Source organism: Dromiciops gliroides, chromosome 4, assembly GCF_019393635.1.
Source record: "Dromiciops gliroides isolate mDroGli1 chromosome 4, mDroGli1.pri, whole genome shotgun sequence".
Lineage (NCBI taxonomy): Eukaryota > Metazoa > Chordata > Mammalia > Microbiotheria > Microbiotheriidae > Dromiciops > Dromiciops gliroides.
Window position 1 is genome coordinate 246,280,104 of NC_057864.1, and position 21,853 is coordinate 246,301,956.

The following is a 21,853-nucleotide window of genomic DNA, read 5'->3' on the forward strand; positions in this document are numbered from 1 at the left end:
AAAAATGTATATTTTCTGATTGTTATCATGAATTGTTAATGCTATAAAACAAAGGATAAATATCTAACATTCTCCTATATAATAAATTTCCATGACTAATTGGGGCAAAAAAAAAGGTCAATGTATATCTATGTACAGGTATTTGTGTAGATAAAAGTTACATGTCACTTGTTTTTGTTTTTTTTTTGGTTTTGTTTTGGTTTTTTTAGTGAGGCAATTGGGGTTAAGTGACTTGTCCAGAGTCACACAGCTAGTAAGTGTTAAGTGTCTGAGGCCGGACCCGAACTCAGGTACTCCTGACTCCAGGGCCAGTGCTCTATCCACTGTGCCACCTAGCTGCCCCCACTTGTTTTTTTTTAACAAAGGAAACACTCTAGAATTCATTGTTAGAAACATGATTTGTACTCCCTATACCATACTCAACTCTGCAGCCATTTTGTTCTGTACTAAAAATATAGTTTAATAAGGCAAATTTTATTTAAATGTTTATATTGCTTCATTTTTACTTGTTAACATTTAAAGGACAAAGAGAATCTTTACAGAGTTGGTTTCCTTTATTGTCCTGGACCTTAGAAGATACTTTATTCTCCAACAGATGCCTCAGGGCCTTTGTTGCAACACAGGACACTTGACATATCCCCAAATAAATAAGTTATGCCACAGACGGCAGAATTTTCTGGCATTAAATTTATGTACTCCTTTAAAAAGGATTATAGGTATCCCTCATTGTGCCCCCTGTGTGCTGTGCCCAAGGCAACTGCCTACCTTGCCTAACCTCCTGCTCACTGAGACAAAGTACCTGTGCGACTGGACAGTGGTGATGAAGAAGGTGAATATTACTGAAATTAGCAGTCCAATGTCCAGGCCCAAGCAGATCACCGACACAAATGTCACTATCCAAATCACCTTGGAGAAAAGGAAGAAGGAGGAAGGAAGACCATGAGGTAAACGTGAAACATAATCATGTACAACACTTCCCACCTTATAGACTCAGAAAGCTGGAACTGTATCTACCTTAGATGTCCATCTATTCTAACTTCTTTATATTACCTTGGGCCAGAGAGGTGAACTTACCTGACAAAAGTTACAGTGCTAATAAGTGACAGAGCCTGGACTAGAATCTGGTCCCTTGACCCCTTATTTACTATGCTAAGTCTCTCATGAGGGCCAGGAGTCCTTAGAGTTCAAAAGACCTAGGCTCATGTCCCAGTGTGATTGAGGGCAAGCTTCTTAGTGCCTACAGGTCATCCATAACATGGTATACAGAAGTTCCTCATTGGCATTATTAGAGGAAGTTTTCACCCAGGGAATTTCCAACTCCACCAGTAAAATCACAGGTCCAGACCAAAAAAAAAAAATTGAAACTGCAATTTGTCACTGCTCCTACAAATAGTTTTTAGTCCTGTGCTAACTTTCTATAAATACTCAATGTGGCTATGTCTTAGTCCTTTATTTCTCTTTTTCTCTCTTCTCTCCTTCTACTTTCTTTCCTCCTCCATTCCCTCTTGGTGAAAAAGAACAACTCAGGCAGCACAACATGGAAGAAGGAAGAAGGAACCATGAATTTGTAGTCAGAAGATCTTGGCTAAAATCCCTTCTCTGCCACTAGCTAGCTGTGGGAACTGGGTCAAATTACTTGACCCCTCTGGGTTTAGTGTTCTTATCTGAAAATGGAGGGAGTCGGATTAAGAGCCCTCCAAAGACTTTTTTTTTTTTTTTTGCAGGGCAATGGGGATTAAGTGACTTGCCCAGGGTCACACAGCTAGTAAGTGTCAAGTGTCTGAGGCCGGATTTGAACTCAGGTCCTCCTGAATCCAGGGCTGGTACTTTATCCACTGCGCCACCTAGCTGCCCCATCCAAAGACTTTTCTAATTCAAAGATGTAATAAATATATATTCTCTATGGCCAATTTATATAGCACTTCAAGGTATACAAAGTACTTCCCCCAGTCCCATCTTGTGAGGTAGATAGCACAGGTAGATTTGCAGGATTTAAAGCTGGAAAATATTATCGAGTTCAATATCCTTAATTAACAGATGAGAAACTGAGGCCCAGATTGATCATGAGACTCTACTAGGGTCATACAGACAGGTCAGTAATAGAATTGGGATTTGAATCCTGGTTCTTTGATTTTAAATTCAATGCTATTTCTCACAATAGTTGGAGACATCCTAGACTCTTACCCAACATCCATAACCACTAGCACTGCAGTCTGGGTTACAATGAGGGTTGAAGTGAGGGCAGAGAGCACCAGGCAGATGATCCTCACTCTCACAACTGTGTTCTGTTGGTAGCATGTCTAACCAACCCTTCAATGTGGTTACACTGATTAAATCTGAGTATCTGTCCAAGTTGTGTGTGTCACACCCTTCATGTTGGATTTGAATACAGCTGCCCTAATTTTAAACACATATTTAGATTGACATATTTGTAGTGAGGGTTCAAGTAAGAGTATACAAATCAATTTTGTGAGGCCTTGCCCCTTCCTTTTCTCCTACCACTTCACCACTGTAACTATTTAAAAGATTTTATGGTCCTCTTTAAAATGAAGGTTTGGGTCTTTTGTCCACTCTCTTTTCCTTATTTATTCTTATTCTCTAAAATACCTTTTAATCTTTCATTTGCTCTGCCCTTTCTATGCTAATGCTTAGACACTTACAAAGTCATACTGGTTCTGCTTCCACAGATCAGGAAGGTCCATGATGGTTGAAAGGAAGGGCAAGACGTTGCTCAGAACAATACCAGCCAGTACAGCCTGTTGGGAAGAAGGGAAAGTCTACTCAATTTGCTTCTCCTTCAGCGATGAAGCCCTAGATGCCCCATGTGGAAACTTGCAAGTGGAGAATGATAAATGCTACTCAGATATATTTCATGTTTGTATAAGATCTAAACTTCAAAGTACACCTTCCTTGAGTGTTCAGATGGTCTCTGTGTTTCTCAGCTTTAGGCTACCTACATTTTTTAGAGACCATCCCTTGGAAGGAGTGACAATTTTAGAGAAAGCCCATTTCCATAACATTGTAGTTTCAATTCCTCTTTCATTTAAATTAAATGACCAAAATTCCATCAATATCCAAGAGTAGAACAGAGAAAATATTTTAAGCAAATATTTCCTTGTCTTTATGACATTTCCAGATTGGCTTAATATTCTTTCCTTTTCCCCAGTTTCATCTCTTCTGCACACTTAGCCTGAAAACAAGAGTCAATTTTACTACCCTCAATAGCTATAAGTCACAGGTTTTCCCAGAGCCCTCGGATCCTACCCTCAGATACAGGGTAGATAAACAGCATTATTAAAAATCACAAAACATATACACACATACATACAACACACACAGAATAAGTATTCAGAATGCAAAGATTAGGTAATCCCATCTTCCCTCCCAGCAGAAATCTCAGAGCTACGCAATATTTATATAGGGAAAGTAAATAAGATAGAACATTCTTTAAGAGAATTTGACCTGGAAAGGGGAAGAACAGGGATCTTCACTGATCCTTCTAATAACAGGTCATGTTCAGGGATCTTCACTGATCCTTCTAATAACAGGGCATATTGGCACAGTGCATGGCACGTAGCAAATACCTGCTGACTATACAATAAGATGCCCACAGTTTTTCAAGGGGCCATGGTATAGACATTGAGTTTAATACAGTAGAAGCTCAATGTAACTCAACTTTTTACATTAAATAAAATATGCCAAAGGCCAAATGATGTCCATCAAGCCAAAATATACCAATTAGATATAGTAAAATAGATATAGCATGGTGATCTTATAAAGTGGGTGTTTAACACCAACATTACCAAGGAACTTTTTAAAAGCAATGTACTTCAGTGAATCCCAATAAGTGTTCTTTGGGATCCTGCTTCTTACAACCACAGAATACTATTGCTGTTAAAAATAAATTGTCAACCAATCTCATATTGCATAGAAACCAAAAAGGTTGGCACCAGAGATGACAACAGATAAACAGTGATAAGGATGAGTTCAGTTTCACCTTCCTTATATTCCTATGAAACAAAATTGTCTCAAGCAGTGAAACATTTCATGTTCCCTCAAGAACTACATGTCTTTTGGTTATAATAGGTCATAGCTAGACAGCAAAAAAAGCTTCCCTGTCCCATTCTAATGTGCATTTCACCAGCTGGAACTGGCTGATTCAGTTTTGTTTAATCATAATTTGAAAAGTACTACTAACATTCACTACCACTTTGGAAACTGTCATTTCAGTATGTAGCCAAGCTATTATGGCTATAAATATATAAATGTACACACACACACACACACACACACACACACACAGAGGCTATAAGTGAAGCAAATGAGGGCATTGCTATGAGCATTATTATACACTTTTAACTGTTTTGGGGGAAAGAAGAAAAACAAGAAAAGGATAGGATCCCTGCTTGTGATAAAGGGGAATAATAATGGATAAAAGAGAGATGGTAGAAACATTCGTCTCTTATTTTGCTTCAGTTTTCTCTAACAAGGATAGTGACCTTGAAAAGGATAACAGTTAATGAAAATAGTTAACAAAAAGCTGAAACCAGACATAAATGAAGCAGTTGGCTCTCAATCAAATCATCTTGTCCAGATGTGCTATATCTGAGGGTACTGAGAGAACCCAACAATCATTGAATTGCTATTGATAATCTTTTGAGGAATTGTGGAATGTAGGAGAGGTGCCATAGGACTGGAAGTAGGCAAATATTGTTCTAATTTTCATAAAGAGTAGATAATTTAGATGAATACCTGTAAACTGGTGTCAATCCCTGGTACAATTCTAGAGCTGATTATAATAATAACTATCATTATATTATCATGTGTATGATTAATTTATGCATATAATATCATAATCATCCATCCTGAGTAAAATTATAGAATGGATGATTTGTAAGCATTTAGAAAAGTGTTGACATGGGTTTATTAAAACCAAGTCATTTAAAGCTATCTATGGCCATATAAAAAATGTTCTCGATCACTATTGATTATAGAAATGCAAATAAAAACAACTATGAGGGACCACCTCACACTTATCAGATTGGCTAATATGACAAAAAAGGAAAATTCTAAATGTTGGACAGGTGGGAAAACTGGAACACTAATGCATTGTTGGTAGAGTTGTGAACTAATCCAACCATTCTGGAGATCAGTTTGGAACTATGCCCAAAGGACTATAAAACTACATACCCTTTGACCCAGTGATACCACTACTAGATCTGTCTCCCAAAGAGATTATAAAAAAGGGGAAAGGACCTACATGTACAAAAATATTTATAACAGCTCTTTTTGTGGTGGCAAAGAATTGGAAATTGAGGGAGTGACCATTAATTGGGAAATGGCTGAACAAGTTGTAGAATATGAATGTAATGAAATATTATTGTGATATAAGAAATGATGAGCAGGCAGATTTCAGAAAAGCCTGGAAAGACTTAAATGAACTGATGCTGAGTGAAGTGAGCAGAACCAGAAGAACATTGTACACAGTAACAGCAATATTATGCTATGATTAACTGATAGACTTAGTTCTTCTCACCAATACAATGACCCAAGATAATTCCAAAAGACTCGAGATGGAAAACACTCTCCACACCCACAAAGGACTATGGAGTCTGAATGCAGATTGAAACATACTATTTTCAGTTTTCTTTTTGTTTCTTTCTTTCTTGTGGTTTTTTGCTTTTGTTCTGATTCTTCTTTCACAGTATGACTAATATGGAAATATGTTTAATATGATCATACATATATAATATATCAGATTGGTTGCTTTCTTGGGAAGGGGGGAGGGGAGGGAGGGAGGGAGGGAAAAAACTGGAATTCAAAACACTGCCAAAATGAATGTTGAAAACTATCTTTACATGTAATTGGGGGAAAAAATACAATTGGGCAGCAGCCCTGGATTCAGGATGACCTGAGTTCAAATCTAGCCTCAGACACTTGACACTTACTAGCTGTGTGACCTTAGGCAAGTCACTTAACTCTCATTGCCCTGCAAAAAAAAAAAAAAACCAAACAAACAAAAATACAATTAAGGAGGAAAAAACCAAATCATTGTTCATTAAGAACAAGGAATTCGTATTTAGGTATAAGGTGAATTATTCAACCTCTGAGCTCCCCTAAAACTGAAATTCTGATTCTGTGAAGTTATAACAGTATTCTTTCTTGACAGAGTTCACATAGATTTCAAAGCTCTAGAGTTGGAAGGGGACTCAAGGTCCCTCTATTCCCACCTTCTTATTTTATGGATGATGAAATTAAGGCAGAGGCAGGCTGGTTACTTGCCCATGGTCACACAGAGAAAAGCATTAGGAGCAGGATTTAAATCAAAGTTCTCTGATTCCATAGCTAGGGCTCTTTCTATTACAGCACATTGATCAGGAAAATTATTTAGAAGGCATATTGTATTTGGATTTCAACAACACATTTGGGAGAAATCTCTCATTTTATTCTTCTGGAAAAGATGAAGTAATGAATCTTGTATATAATAGTATACTTATGTGGATATCAAACAGTTTTGTTAATTATCAATGTTAATTAGTGTTACTTACAGGTTGGTCTCTAAAGGAGGTCCCTAGGGCTATTCAAATTTTTATTGATTAATTAGATGAAAGCTTAGATAGTATGCTTATCAAATTTGCAGGTGACACAGATCTTGAAGGAATAGCTAATACATTAGCGGGAAGATTCTTGATCCCAAAAGAATGATAAATGTCAAGTTCTGTACTTCAGTTAAAAAGCTACTCTCTAAGGGGGCAGCTGAGTGGCGCAGTAGATAAAGCACCAGCCCTGGATTCAGGAGTACCTGAGTTCAAATCTGGCCTCAGACACTTGACACTAGCTGTGTGATCCTGGGCAAGTCACTTAACCCCCATTGCCCCGCCAAAAAAAAAAAAAAAAAAGAAGCTACTCTATTTATATGATGGGAAAGACATGGCTAGAAATCAGTTCTTGTGAAAAAGACTTAGAACTTTTAGTGACATGACTGTTCAAAAAACAAACTAATATAATACTAAGCTGAATTAATAAAAGCAGAATTAATAAAAGCCAGAGTGAAGCAGGTAACAATTCTCACTGTATTCTGTCCTCATCAGACCATGAATATTATATCTGGTTCTTGGTTCTACATTGTAGGAACAATAGTGACAAACAAGAGCATATCCAGAGAAGAGAGACCAGGATGGTGATGGTATTCCAGGATCAGTGCAAAGAACTAGGAGGTGGAGGTGGGGAAGAGGAGGAAAGGGTTCAGTCTAAAGAAAAAAAGACCTGGGGAATGAGGGGAGACGAGGAGAAGGAAAGACAGATATGATAAGGAGGTTTGAATAAATCAAGGGCACTTAATGTGAGAATGGGAATAGATTTGTTCTCCTTGGACCCACAGTATAGAATAAATAAGCAGAAATTAATAGGAAGATAAGGGAAAACTTCCTCACAATTAGAGTCATTCAAAATGAAATGGTTTGCTTCATATTCCTTAGCACTGGAGGCTAGGTGACCATTTGTTAGGGACATTCTAAATGGAATTCATACTCTGGGTAGAAGTTAGTCTTGATTAGCTTTGAAATCTCTTCAAACTGTGAAATTCAGTGATTCTTAGATGTTATTATGTCGAGCAGATTGCTTTTTGGTCAGCAACTAATCCACCATGCAGCCTTAGGAGGCCAGCCAAGATGATAAGTCCCACACAGGGGTAAGGAATTGTGTGTCCAGATCTTGGGACATTAATGTTGGAAACAAGATTAGAACTCAATTTCCATTTCCTGTCTCTGTCTTGTGCTCTAGTCTAGGACAATTTGCTGGTTTATAGCCCATTATCAAGCAGGTCTCCATGGCAGTATGAGAATTCCTAAAGACATCTAAACCTGAGTTACCCCATCCTTGACTGCACAGCTGAAACTACACAGATCACCCAGAGCAGATCATAACCATCCCAGGGAGCTTCCTAGTTGTTCTTACCCAGATGAAAATTTCTGATGCATTTTTTTTTAACTCATAGTTTTTTATTGTATATCTTTGTAACTATTTCCTTATAAAAGAGCCTACATCTTTAGCTGGAAAGAGACTCAGTTTTCTGGCTCTCCTCTATGTATCTAGTAAAACGTTTGTTTGTTTGTTTTTTACTAATAAAATGTCCCAGCTGCTCTTCATTCTGTGGCACAATCCTGTGAAATTTCCCTGATAGTACCTGGGGTTCTGGTATTCTGATGACATTTATATATTGTCTTCCCCCCATTATAATGTATGCTCTTTGAAGGCAGGAACTGTTTTCTTTCTGCTTGTATTTGTATTCCTAGTGCTTAGTATAGTGCCTGATACATAGTAATTGTTTAATAAATGTTTTTTGACTGCCTGATTCAAATCTTGTAACTTCTATTTAAAATATTAACCCAAGCATGGGCCCTAAATTCAGGAGTGACCCTGGGCAAGTCACTTAACCCTCATTGCCCTGCAAACAAAATTAAATTAAATTAAATTTAAAAAATAAAATATTAGCCCATGCTGAAATATCAGAGAAGGCAAATGAGACTGTTGTGTTCACAGAAGCACAAGTTACAAAGCATTACCTTTTGGGAAATGTCCAATGAAGGTGCAATTGCAAGAGTTTGTTATACTGGTCTAAGTACTTGCTTGGTTCTGCTGCCCTCACACTTACATTAGGCAGAGCGTAGAAATAATGACGAATCTTCAGCATCACCAGCAACGTTATACCTGCACCTACCAGAGCTGCAAACTGAGCAGAAAGAGTAGATTGAAGAGAGAAATGACCAGAAGGTACCCAGCCCTTGGCCCACTCACCATGGCTTTCTCCTGGGGTCCCTGTAGAAGTACGGCAGTTTTTCCTAAGAGGATCTGTTCATGACCATGGACCATGGACCAAATATGAACTCATTTCATCAGTAACCTATGGCTCATGGTTCAGGTACAGAATGGGTGCTTGAAGAATACTTGTGGTACAAGTAATGTATATATCTTATTTTCCAAATCCATAAATCTTTATGCCCACAAATAGCCATTTGCTATCACCTAAATCTGCTGAATGGCTGCTTACATTTCTTCCCAATTTTGTGTCCACTATTGCCTATTTTAGAAAGATCCAAATACACTCCTTACTGGCAGTTCCAATTTCCCTACCTTGGCTATGATTTCTATAACTAGCTTCTCAAAAACACCCACAGTGCAACCTGATAAAAGAAGCAGGTAGATCCAGAGCCAGTGTTCTAACAGATTTTGGGGACCCAATTATAACTATACAAATATAAGGTATTATCATATGTATAATACTTATTTACATTTATAAAATATGCCATAATTTAATAAATGTCTGTTGAAAAAATGAAGGATATTTTTTAAAGCCACCTAGGAACAAATCTCTTGAATGATCATTGCCAGCTTTTACCACAAATCTTTTATCTCCAAAGTTGTACACAAGCCATTCCATTTGCTAGAAGGCATTCCACCCAACTTCTCTCTGTTTACTTATAATTCATATGTAAGCAGTCCTTGACTTACAGAGGATCTGTATTTTTTTAAGGTACAGAGAAAAAAAAAGTCTACTTTTGGTGTCCCCATCTACCAATTTCCCCCTAATTTAAAACAAATGGGAAGTGATAGATGTTCAGAATTACTTTATTCTACCCTAAGATGGAGATACCTTCTTTCATACACACAGATTTTCTATGTTGCTGGTAGTCAGGAACATCTATCTACCCCATTCTTACCATCAAACAGACTACCTGACTAGCTCCCTACCTGAGAAGCTCTTATGAAGGTAATTCTCCATTCTATTGATAAAGGAAATAGGACCAGAATCTGTACAAAGATACTCCCTAAAATGCATTTTCCCAGATTATTGTTAAAAGTGGTGGCTTGGTATAGTTGAAATAATACTATTAATATCATCCTTCATGTCTGTTACAGTTTAAACATCCTTTTGAGAAGCTGACTGGGAGTCATCATTTATAATATTAGTTCTATAGAAAAATTCTTTGGGAGATGCAAACAACCAACAAAGTTGGGGAGCACAACACATGCTCATAAATTGAAGAATTGAATTTAAATTGTTCCAGGAAATCCTCCCCAGCCAAGTGGAATAATGGCCCCAATATACACTTTCAAAAAATGTTATATAAATAGTATAAATAGTCTTGTATACTACTGGGAAAAGTCTTTTCTAACCAAATTCAAGGAATGCACATATATTATTATATTTATTTTCTTTTGATGGTCCAGATAGCTGATCTCTAAGGAAAACCAAATGTGGAAACTCTCTTGACTGAACCTTGATTGCCAACTCTTGTATAACTTAGTCTTTTTATTATCATTATTTAAGACTCCTTTTTTGTTGTTGTTTTGAGTTATAAATTCTCTCCCTCCCTCCAGCTGTTCCCCTGCTCATTGAGAAGGCAAGCAATCTGATACTCATTATATATATGAAGTCATAAAAAACATTTCCATATAAGCCAGGTTGTGACACTTCCCATGCTATAAGAGATTTGCCTGGGGCAATAAGAGGGTTAAGGGATTTACTCACATTCACAAAGCTACTATATCGCAGATGCAAGACTTAAGACTAAGTCTTCATGATTCCAAGGTTGAAAATCATGCTGTCTCTCTCAAAATTATTATTATTACATAGGAATTCACTATATTAAGTATTGTATGAAAAAGTTGACAATTGCTTTTTCTATTATGTAGACACTTTTATTGTATGTAAAGAAAGGCAATGTATCAAGGTTTGACCTGCAATACTACATATGTTTTCCATTACTGTTTTCTCTTGGGCTGTCTTTTACATGGTATAGCAACACTATTTACTCCTTCTCCAGATTCCTAGCTATGTTGTCTTTCAAAAAGCTGACTCAAGCCTAAGAGTCACAAAACAACAACAACAAAACAAACCAAAAAACCCCTACTCACTTACCTGTTGTCTCCCACCTGATTTCTCTTGGATGACTGTTCTGGCAATAGCAGAAGTAAACACAAAAGATTTGAAAAATGAGCTGACAAGATTGCACAGACCAATGGCTACCAACTCCTGTAAAACAATTGTAAATATTTTAGTCTCATCCATTGTCTCCAAACTCTGACCAGCTTTGATTGATTACACAAGGCATACTTCTTAGCTCTTATTTAGAGGGGGTATATCTACCTTCTAAAAACTGAGGGGGAAGAAGAAAAGAAAACCGGACAGAAAAAAGAGAAGCTCTATTTTATATACCATAAACACATCTTCTGTCTTATGAGGTCACATCTATACTAAGGGAAATAATACCCAAGTAACTTCACAGTGAAGTAGTTCCTTGACTTTCAAAACTGCTTTAGTGGCAATATTAAGGTATTTTCTGTTAAATACAACTCATATTGACTCCATAGAGAGCAAAGACAAATATCATCTAGAAATCAGGGATCCAGAATTGAATTATTGGCTAATTATATTCTCTGAAAGAGATCACTCAGATTTTCTGAATGGCAAGATGATCAGAAAAGAGGCCAAGGATTTATGAGCCAAGCATTGGTAGAGATGGGTCTGTGCTCTCACCTGGTTAGGATTAACGGTGTAGTTATGCAAAGAAGCAATCTTCTTGCCTATAAAGATGAGAAGAATGTAGCTCACCATGGACAGGGAGAGGGCATGGCAAACAACCATGTGCAAAAGCCCCAACTCAGCTGCTTCAGGATACTGGAAACTGAAAAGAAAAGAATTGGAAGATAAAAAACTTGGGTTCCAAACATAAGTTTCACCAGAGGATAAAAGATGACCTTGGAGACAAATCAGTTACCGTCTTCTCATGCCTGAGATTCCCTATCTATAACTTTAGGTCACCAAAACTCAGTACCAAATGCCATATGTAAAGTGTTTTAAGGATCCGACATTTTTTCAGATGGAAAAATTTTGAAAACAAACAAAAACCCTATTCTAGTTATGTCACCAAGTTAAAAACTAGGTCTACAATTTTGGAGGTGGGCTTTTATGTAGTCTCCATTTCATGTCTTCTACAACACATCTCTCCTTGACATTCATCATTGCTCTGTGAGGAACTTAAAAGCTTGATTTAGGAGAAAGACTGTATAAAGATGGGAATGAGAAAATCTAAAGTATAGTTTCAGCTTTTCCTCTGTGCTTTTTATAAATTTGGGATAACAATCTCTATTTTACAAAGATTTAACAAGGCCAAAATGAGATAGTTGTATGTAAAATAAGATGCCACAAACATAAAGAGTGCTATGATTCTCTCTCTCTCTCTCTCTCTTTCTCTTTTTGGTGGGGCAATGAGGGTTAAGTGACTTTTCCAGGGTCACACAACTAGTAAGTGTCAAGTGTCTGAGGCTGGATTTGAACTCAGGCCCTCCTGAATCCAGGCCCGGTGCTTTATCCACTGTGCCACCTAACTGCCCCATGCTATGATTTTCTCTGGGGCATAATTAAATTTATTTAATTTTTTCAATTATCCATCATTTATTTTGTCTCCTTCTGACCTTCCTTTTACCCTTCCCTATCCAATTGGAGAAAAAGAAAATAAAAACCCTTCTAACAAATATACATAGCTAGGCAAAAGAAATTCCTAGATTGACCAAGATCGGTCATTTTCAATGAAGGGTATTTTGTAAATACAATTACCTTCAAGTTTTCAAAGCTAGATGGGAGGGTCTCTAGAGGCATTTTTGAGCAGCAAATAGATAAACTGTGCTTTAATAGACAATGGTAATTCCATGTATGGAATTTTGCAAGTAGGCTACTAGATGCTAAAAAATGATTGTTTGTAATAATATGGTATATGGTTCCTAAGGTTCAAACTTGGCATAAGACATTAAGTCTAATTTGTTAGTGGTTTTTTATTATTTCTGTAAACTAATAATAGTTGGAAGTAAATCTTTTAAGTGTCTAAAAAATAAATACTGTTTCATTAGAGAGATGAAAATGCCTGGATATTTATGCTCTTGATTTTTTCCCTATACCTTCAGCAAGTTCAAGTATATCTACTCCTAAGACATGGAAAAAATCCAATTTTAATAAAGTAGACTAGATTTTATATAGCGCCCTTCTGAAGCACAGCCCATTAGTATGTTGGGTTTCCCAAAAGGACTATTACCCCAGGTTTAAAGGTATCCTGTTGGTCCACACTCCTAAAACTAAAGTTCACAAGCCCTTTATTTTACCTTTCTTTAGTTAACCAGAGGACAAAATTATCTCAAAGCAAAGACACTTACTGAAATGGCATAGTAAAAAATAAAACATCTACCTCATAAACCTAAGGCACAAATATACCAGAATAAGTGGAAAGAAATCACAGAGAGGCACAAACATAGGGAATAAATATGGCCATGGCACATGTGAAAAGAGGAGTCAGTTATATCTCCAACAATACAGAGTTCTTGATGTCTTCTTGTTTAGTTCTCTTGCTGCTCCTTGAGGGGCTTAGTATCTCTGCTGAGTGAGTTGTTCCATTGGGCCTCCTGGGTCTATTTCTGGACTAGGTGTGGCTTTAATGCTCAGCTGTGGCTTCTACAATCACTTTTTCTGGGCTCAGCAGAAATCCTGGCCTAGAGTACTACTGTGCACTTTTGGAAAGAATCAGAACTGATACCCTAGGACCAGAAGGAATCTTGGCTCTATGCCTATCACCTTTCTGATCAGGGTCCCAGATTCAGGCACTGGACTCTAAACTCCTTGATAACTTGGCTCAACTCTGCAGCTGGACTCTGCTTTTGACTTCACAGGTATGGGTTCAGGAATACATGTCTTTGGCTTCCCTTCTCAGGTTGCATGCTAAGTGCATGTCTCCTATAGCCATGTACTACTTCTCTCTCTTTTTTTTTTTTCTTTTTTACAGGGCAATGAGGGTAAAGTGATGTGCCCAGGGTCACACAGCTAGTAAGTGTCAAGTGTCTGAGGTCAGATTTAAACTCAGGTCCTCCTGAATACAGGGCCAGTACTTTATCCACTGCCCCGCCCCCCCCCCAGCTGCCCCCTAGCCATGTATTTCTGCTATAAGATGTCATTGTTGATGGTGAGTATACTGGTCCTTTTGTATGCAAATGAGATCCTCAGAGTCTAAAAAGGGGCATGTCCTTTTTTTTACTTTTTTTTTTTGTAGGGCAATGAGGGTTAAGTGACTTGCCCAGGGTCACACAGCTAGTAAGTGTCAAGTGTCTGAGGCTGGATTTGAACTCAGGTCCTCCTGAATCCAAGGCCAGTGCTTTATCCACTGCGCCACCTAGCTGCCCGGGGCATGTCCTTTTTACAAAGTTTAATGTTGGGGAGGGAGGGAGGAAGAAAACTTGGAACACAAAGTTTAAAAAATATTGATGTCAAAATTTGTTTTTACATGTAATTTGGAAAAACAAAATTCTAAAGAAAAAAAAGTTTAGTGTCTTTGACTAGCTGGGAATGTGGACTATTATACTTGAAGGATTTTTGTGTGTGTGTGTGAGGCAATTTGGGTTAAGTGACTTGCCCAAGGTCACACAGATAGTAAGTGTCAAGTATCAGGTTGGATTTGAACTCAGGTCCTCCTGACTCCAGGGCTAGTGCTCTATCCACTGTGCCACCTAGCTGCCCCTTGAAGGATTTCTTTTGATTGTGATTGCAAAAATTATGAACTTGGCAAATAAGACAGAAGGAAAAGAGGTAAAAGAAAGCATTTTCTCCTGCAGCATACCTTAGATGAATACTTCTAAGAGCAAGTCCTAAAGACTTACCTCTGGAGACAAGGCTCAAAACTCTGGATTTGATCAAGTAGCAACAAGGAGGTGATTAAGACAAGCACTTGTAAAATGTGAGAAATTCTGCCACTAAAACATTCTAAGATGCTTAACCAAAGACCTCCCTTGAGCAACTCACATCAACTTTCTAGGAATGAGTTTTCTCATCTGTTGAATGAAGATATTGAATTACTTGATATGGATAATTATCTGCAAGAAATACAAACTATCCAAATTAACAAAATGAGAAATAAAGATTTTAAACAAGCCAATCAAAGAAAGATTGAACATATCACAAATAAACCACTTATCTTTGGCTTCTAAGAGTGCCACATACCTCATTTTTTTCCTGGCTATAATTAATAAATTTATTATTAATGACCCAGGGGAAAAATGAACCACAAAATGGGAGAAAACTTGCTTTAGAGGGACTTATAAATGAATTTTATCAAATGTTTAAAGAGCAATTAGAATCTCAGCAATTATTCTCAGTAATTGAGAAAGAAGAAAGTTCACAAATTTCTTTTTAAAATGAAATAAATATGGTCCTGATGCCCAAACCAGGGAGGCAGAAAGCAGAAAAAGAGAACCAGAGAGCAATTTCACTAGTAAATATTGATACAAAAAAATTAAATATTAGTAACAAGACTATATCAATATATACAACAAATATTCCCTGTATCCAACTTGTATCTATACCAGGGATGCAACAGTGGTTCAACATGAAGGAAACAAGATAAGTAATCACAAAAACAATAAAAACAACACAAAATAGTCATTCAAATATATGAAGACATTTATCATATCCCTTCCCAAAAGATCATCTAGTCCAACCCTCCCATTTTACAGATAAAGAAACTGAGGTTCCAGGGGCAGCTAGGTAGTGCAGTGGATAAAGCAATGGCCCTGGATTCAGGAGGACCTGAGTTCAAATCCAGCCTCAGACACTTGACACTTACTAGCTGTGTGACCCTGGGCAAATCACTTAACCCTTGTGACTCTGAAAAAAAGATATTACAAGAAACTGAGGTTCCAAGAAACTAAATGACTTGCATATGGTCACAAAGGATATAGGCTCAGAACTGGGATTCAAATTCAGACTTTCTGATTCTACCTCCAGTGCTCTTTCCACTGCATCACATAGCCTTCCCTCACACACAGGTTGGTGTGATGTTTGAATGAAATAATGTATGTAAAAATGTCTTATAAACTAGGAAGTAGCAGTAGTCACTGTAGCAATCATAGAGTCAACTTCTGTGCTTTCTTGTTTGATTCCTTCATTTAGATGTGAAGTCATGCAAAACTGTCCAATGATATTACTCAGAAAATGTGAAACTCCTTCCATTAATGATAAAATGATAATCCAATAGACTATATCCTATAGATATGTATCCAATAGATAATCCAGTAAATAATCAAGACTCTGTTCCTGCTTTTCATCCACAATGTGCTTCTTTTGGAGTACATCTTTAGAAGTACAACATTCAAGAAAAGACAGGGGCACAGAGAGACTTTGCTAATCTCTATCAATTCTAGGTAGAAATAGAGTATATACAGGAAGGTGAGAGGGCGTTGGGATTTTGCAGGAAGTTTGGAGAGTCGGGATGCAGATATGAGGAATTATAGTACTTCAGGAATGAGGGACAGCCAGTGGATGGAGTGCCATGTGGAAGCAAGAGTAAGAAGGCCAGTTTTGGTGGATTAGATTATGTTGAGAAGAGACAAGTGTAAGAAGCCTGGAAAGAAAGGATGGGGCCAGTTGCAAGGGGCTTTAAAAACCAATCAGAAAAATTTAGATTTGATCCTAGAGGTAATATGGAACCATTAGAATTTACTGAGTAGGAGGTGATAAGAGTCATATATGAGTTTAAGGAAGATCATTTTGGCAGCTGAATGGAGGATGGGCTGGAATGGAAAGAGACTTGAACTCTGTACCTTGGGCTGTACTTGCTTTGGAATAGAAAAAAGTTATCTGTTATCTAACCCAGAACATTTTCTAGGTCTAAGATGCTGACACAACGAAGTTCAGAGATCATTCTTTGCCATAAGAAACAGAAACATATATTGCGCAGGGAAGTAAAATATAAGCTCCTTAAGAGTAGAGATTATTTCATTCTTTGAATTTATATCCCTAGTTCTTAGTAGAGTTCCTGACACAAAGAAGATAGTTAATAAATGCTTATTAATTGACTCATATAACCTGTCCTGCTATTTTCTTCCAGGAGACTGAAAGTCCCAAAATTAATCTAAGTCAATACTTCTAACTCTAGTATTGCCTGAAATTGTCAACAGAGACTATCAGATTATCCTGAAGTTGAGAAGGGGTGGGACAGTTGGATGAGCAGTCCTGACAGCAGGAAATTACTCACCTATAAGGAATCATATCAACAATGTGCTTGCTGGTTTCAGTGTTCATGTGGATCCTGTTTGCAATGATAGTGAAGGAGACAATCTGGATTTAAGAAAAAAAAAGAGAGCAAGCATAATCGTTTTAGGCCTGTGCTTTGCTTACAACAAGTCAGGGGTTTAAAAGCCTCTGACAGAATGAACATCTGCAACATAAAGGTCCAGCAGCAAGATAAAGGGCCATGTAGAGCAAAAATCTTAATAAAAAAATCAAAGACTTCATTTTGCCTTCCCTGACCTCTTCAGAATTAGGGCCAGAATGAAAAGAAATACCTTTTTGGACTGCATACCTATTTGGTTGACAGGAACAATATATGACTTGGTAATTTTCTTTTTCAGTCCCCCAAACTCAGACAACTGTAGTAATCTGAGAGAGAAGCTGACTCAAGTTCATAGGGCTTGTGAACTTGGAAGGGCACCTTAGCACTTGGTCTCAGGCCAAACAAGGTTTTTCATAGCTGCTAATACTATTAAGAATCACAATCACAATTACCTTTTTATAGTCTAGAAAATTCTTGGCCAACTGAATTAACTGCTTTTTGTGTTTGTTTCTCTCTGGAAACATCAATCCTTTCTTCCAGAAACTAGCTAACAAGAAAATAATTGGGCAGTCTAGTACATGTTCTAGCTTACTGAAGTCCTCTCATTAAAGCAGAACTATAGAAAGAAGAAATCAATATCTAAGTAAGGTAGTACACATGAAATATTTTCTTACTTCTTCTTCCTAGTACTAGCTCCAAAAATTAAATGCAAATCCAAGCAAGATCAGAGTTGGTTTGTGGCATACCAGCAATTAATGCTCTAATAGTGACAGTGCAACCAAGCAAAAAGCCTATGGATCAAATTTGATGAGTAACTCTGGAGCACTTCTTGCTCAGAGTGAGCAGAATTCTAAGTTTGTTGGTTAAATGGGATTTGTCAAAGGGCTAACAACATTTTGGAGTGATTCTCAGTGGTCATCTACTTTGGCCCCAGATATAGCCTCAATAATTTACTGAATGTGCTACCATAAGGCTTTATTTCTGGATGCATCTCAGATATCCCCAGAGAACAATTCAGCGGAAATAAGACATCAGTTTTAGTGGTTCAAATTTGAAACAATAACACCTGCCATTTTCCATAACTGGAACAACCTCCACCTAATTGAGCCTATTGAAATTCTACCTTTCTTTCAAAATCCAGCTCATGCATCCTCTATCAAGTCTTTGCCTGTTTTTCCAGTTAGAGATGATCTTTCTTTCTTGGTTTCCCATATAACTTTGATCAATAATCAGTCAAAAAATTGTTTAAAGCATAGTTCCTTCTTTTTGGCACAGAAATGGGTAATCATGTGGGCAGAATGTTGTATACACTGTCAAGTAGGGGCTCTGAATACATCTTTACTTAACAGTGACTCTTTTCTTCTTTTTAAAAAAAATATTTTATTTTTCCCAAATACATGTAAAGATAATTTCATATTTAAAAATTTTGAGTTCTAAATTCCCTTCCTCTCTTCTCACCCCTAATATCCTCACTGAGATGGTAAACAATTTGATATAGGTTATACATGTGCAATCATGCAAAACATTTCCAAATTAGTCATATTGTAAAAGAAAACACAGACCAAAAAATAAATTAATAAACTAAAAAAAAAGCAAAAAATAGTATACTTTAATCTGTATTCAGACTCCATCAGTTCTTTCTCTGAATGTAAATAGCATTTTTTCATCATAAGTCCATTGGAATTGTTTTTGGATCGTCATGTTACTGAGAATAGCTCGGTCATTTATCATTCTTCATCATACAATATTGCTGTTACTGTGTACAATGTTCTTCAGGTTCTGCTCACTTCACTCTGTTTTATTTCATCTAAGTCTTTACAGTTTTTAAAACTGAAATCATCCTGCTCATCATTTCTTATAGCACAATAGTATTCCCTTACAATCTTATACCACAACTTGTTCAGCCATTCCCCAATTGATGATCATCTCCTCAATTTCCAGTTCTTTACCACCATAAAAAGAATTGCTATAAACATTTTTGCTCATATGAGTCATTTTCCTTCTTAAAAAATCTCTTTGGGATAGTAGTGGTATTGCTGAATGAAAGGGTCTGTACAGTTTTATAGCCTTTTGGGTAGAGTTCCAAATTGTTTTCTAGAATGGTTGGATCACTTCATAACTCCAACAGTACATTATGTCCCAATTTCCCCACATTCCCTCCAACATTTATCATTTTCCTTTTCTGTCATATTAGCCAATTTAATAGATATGTGGTGGTGCCTCAAAGCTGTTTTAATCTGCATTTCTCTAATCATTAATAATTTAGAGCATTTTTTCATATGACTATAGATAGTTTTGATTTCTTCTTCTGAAAACTGTCTGTTAAATGCCTTGACCATTTATCAATTGGGAAATGACTTGTAATCTTATAAATCTGACTCCACTCTCTCTATATGTGAGTAATGAGGCCTTTATCAGAGACACTTGCTATAAATAAAATCATTTTCCAGTTTGCTACATTCCTCCTAATTTTGGTTGCATTGGTTTTATGCAAAACCCTTTAAATTTAATATAATCAAAATCTTGTAAGGCTCTCTGTCTCTTGTTTGGTCATCAGTTCTTCCCTTCTCCATAGATCTGACAGATAAACTATTCCTCACTGTCCCAATTTGCTTCTGGTATCACACTTTATGTCTAAATCATCTACCCATTTTGACCTTATCTTGGTATACAGTGTGAGATGTTGGTCTATATCTAGTTTTTGCCATACTGTTTTCTAGTTTTCCTAGCAGTTTTTGTCAAATAGTGAGTTCTTGTCTCAAAAGCTTGAGTCTTTAAGTTTATCAAGTACTAGGTTACAATGGTCATTTACTATGACCACTTTATAACATAGTTTTAAATCTAGTACTAGAGTGCCACCTTCCTTGACATCATTTTTCATCAATTCTCTTGATATGCTTAACCTTTTGCTGTTACAGATGAATTTTGTTGTTATTTTTTCTAGCCTTATAAAATAATTTTTAGCAGTTTGATTGGTATGGCACTGAATAAGTAAATTAATTTAGGTAGTATGATCATTTTAATTGTATTGGTTTGGCTTAACCACGAGCAATTGATATTTTTCCAATGTTTCAATCTGACATTATTTGTGTGAGAAGTGTTATATAATTGTGTTAATATAGTTCCAGGGTTTGTCTTGGCAGGTGGACTCTCAAGTAATTTATACTGTCTATAGTTATTTTAAATAGAATTTCTTTGTCTCTTGTTGCTTGACTTTGTTAGTAATATATAGAAATGCTGATGATTTAGATGGGTTTACTTTATATCCTACAACTTTGCTAAAACTGTTATTTAAACTACTTTTTCAGTTGATTCTCTAAATACACCATCATATCATCTTTTTTTTTTTTTTTTACACGGGGCAATGGGGGTTTGAGTGACTTGCCCAGGGTCACACAGCTAGTAAGTGTCAAGTGTCTGAGGCCGGATTTGAACTCAGGAACTCCTGAATCCAGGGCCGGTGCTTTATCCACTGTGCCACCTAGCCACCCCATCATATCATCTTTGAAGAGTGATAGTTTTGTTTCCTTGTTGCCTATTTCAATTTCTCTAATTTCTTTTTCTTCTCTTATTGCTATAGCTAAAATTTCTAGTATAATATTAAACAATATTAGCAACAGTGGACATCCTTGTTTCATCCCTGATTATATTGGCAAGGCTTCTAGCTTAACCCCCTTAATGCTTGCTGATGGGTTTTGATAGATATTAATTATCATTTTAAGGAAAGCTCTATTTATTCTTATTCTCTCAAGTGTTTTTAATAGGAATGGGTGCTATATTATGTAAAAAGCCTTTTCTACATCTATTGAGATAGTAATTTGATTTCTGTTGATTTTATCATTAATATGGTCAATTATGCTGATAGTTTTCCTAATAAGTAACCATCCCTGTATTCCTGAGATAAATCTCACCTGGTCATAGTGTATGATCCTTGTGATATCTTGCTGTAATCTCCTTGCTAGTATTTTACTTATTTATTTTTTGCATCAATATTCAGTAGGGAAATTGGTCTATAGTTTTCTTTTTGTTTTTCCTCTTCCTGGTTTAGGTTTCAGCACCATATTTGTGCCATAAAAGGGATTTGGTAGGATTCCTTCTTTGCCTACTTTCCTAAAAAGTTTATATAGCATTGGAATTGTTCTTTAAATGTTTGGTAGAATCACTTGTGAATCCATCTGGCCCTGGAGATTTTTTTCTTAGGGAGTCATTATGGCTTATTCAATTTCTTTTTTAAGATTAGGTTTTTCAAGTATTCTATTTCCTCTTTTTTATTCTGGGAAATTTATATTTTTGTAAACATTCATTTATTTACTTCATTTGGATTGTCAGATTTGTTGGCATATAATTGGTCAAAATAGCTCCTAATAATTGCTTTAATTCTTTTTTGTTGTTGTTGTTGGTAAATTCACCATTTTAATTTTTGATACTGGTAATTTGGTTTTCTTCTTTTTAAAAATCAAATGAGGGGCAGCTAGGTGGCACAGTGGATAGAGCACTGGCCCTGGAGGCAGGAGTACTTGGGTTCAAATCCAGCCTCAGACACTTAACACTTACTAGCTGTGTGACCCTGGGCAAGTCACTTAACCCCAATTGCCTCACTAAAAAAAAAAAATAATAATAATCAAATGAACCGGTCCTTTTTATTCCTGACCTTGCTATGGCAAGTCGGATGATGGGGTCTCTTAAAAATAGTTAGATTTTTA

General features: G+C 36.6%; 1 protein-coding gene across 1 annotated transcript in view; it reads right to left on the reverse strand.

The window, feature by feature from the left end:
* The window catches only part of SLC26A8 (solute carrier family 26 member 8), a 166,274-nt gene that overhangs the window by 89,076 nt on the left and 55,345 nt on the right, over nucleotides 1-21,853 (reverse strand). The window contains exons 8-13 of the mRNA XM_044003389.1: nucleotides 17,073-17,155; nucleotides 11,540-11,687; nucleotides 10,922-11,035; nucleotides 8,654-8,731; nucleotides 2,661-2,756; nucleotides 800-906 (exon numbers count right to left, since the gene is read on the reverse strand). Coding sequence (XP_043859324.1) covers nucleotides 800-906; nucleotides 2,661-2,756; nucleotides 8,654-8,731; nucleotides 10,922-11,035; nucleotides 11,540-11,687; nucleotides 17,073-17,155 — 626 coding nt within the window. The remainder of the gene's footprint in view (nucleotides 1-799; nucleotides 907-2,660; nucleotides 2,757-8,653; nucleotides 8,732-10,921; nucleotides 11,036-11,539; nucleotides 11,688-17,072; nucleotides 17,156-21,853) is intronic.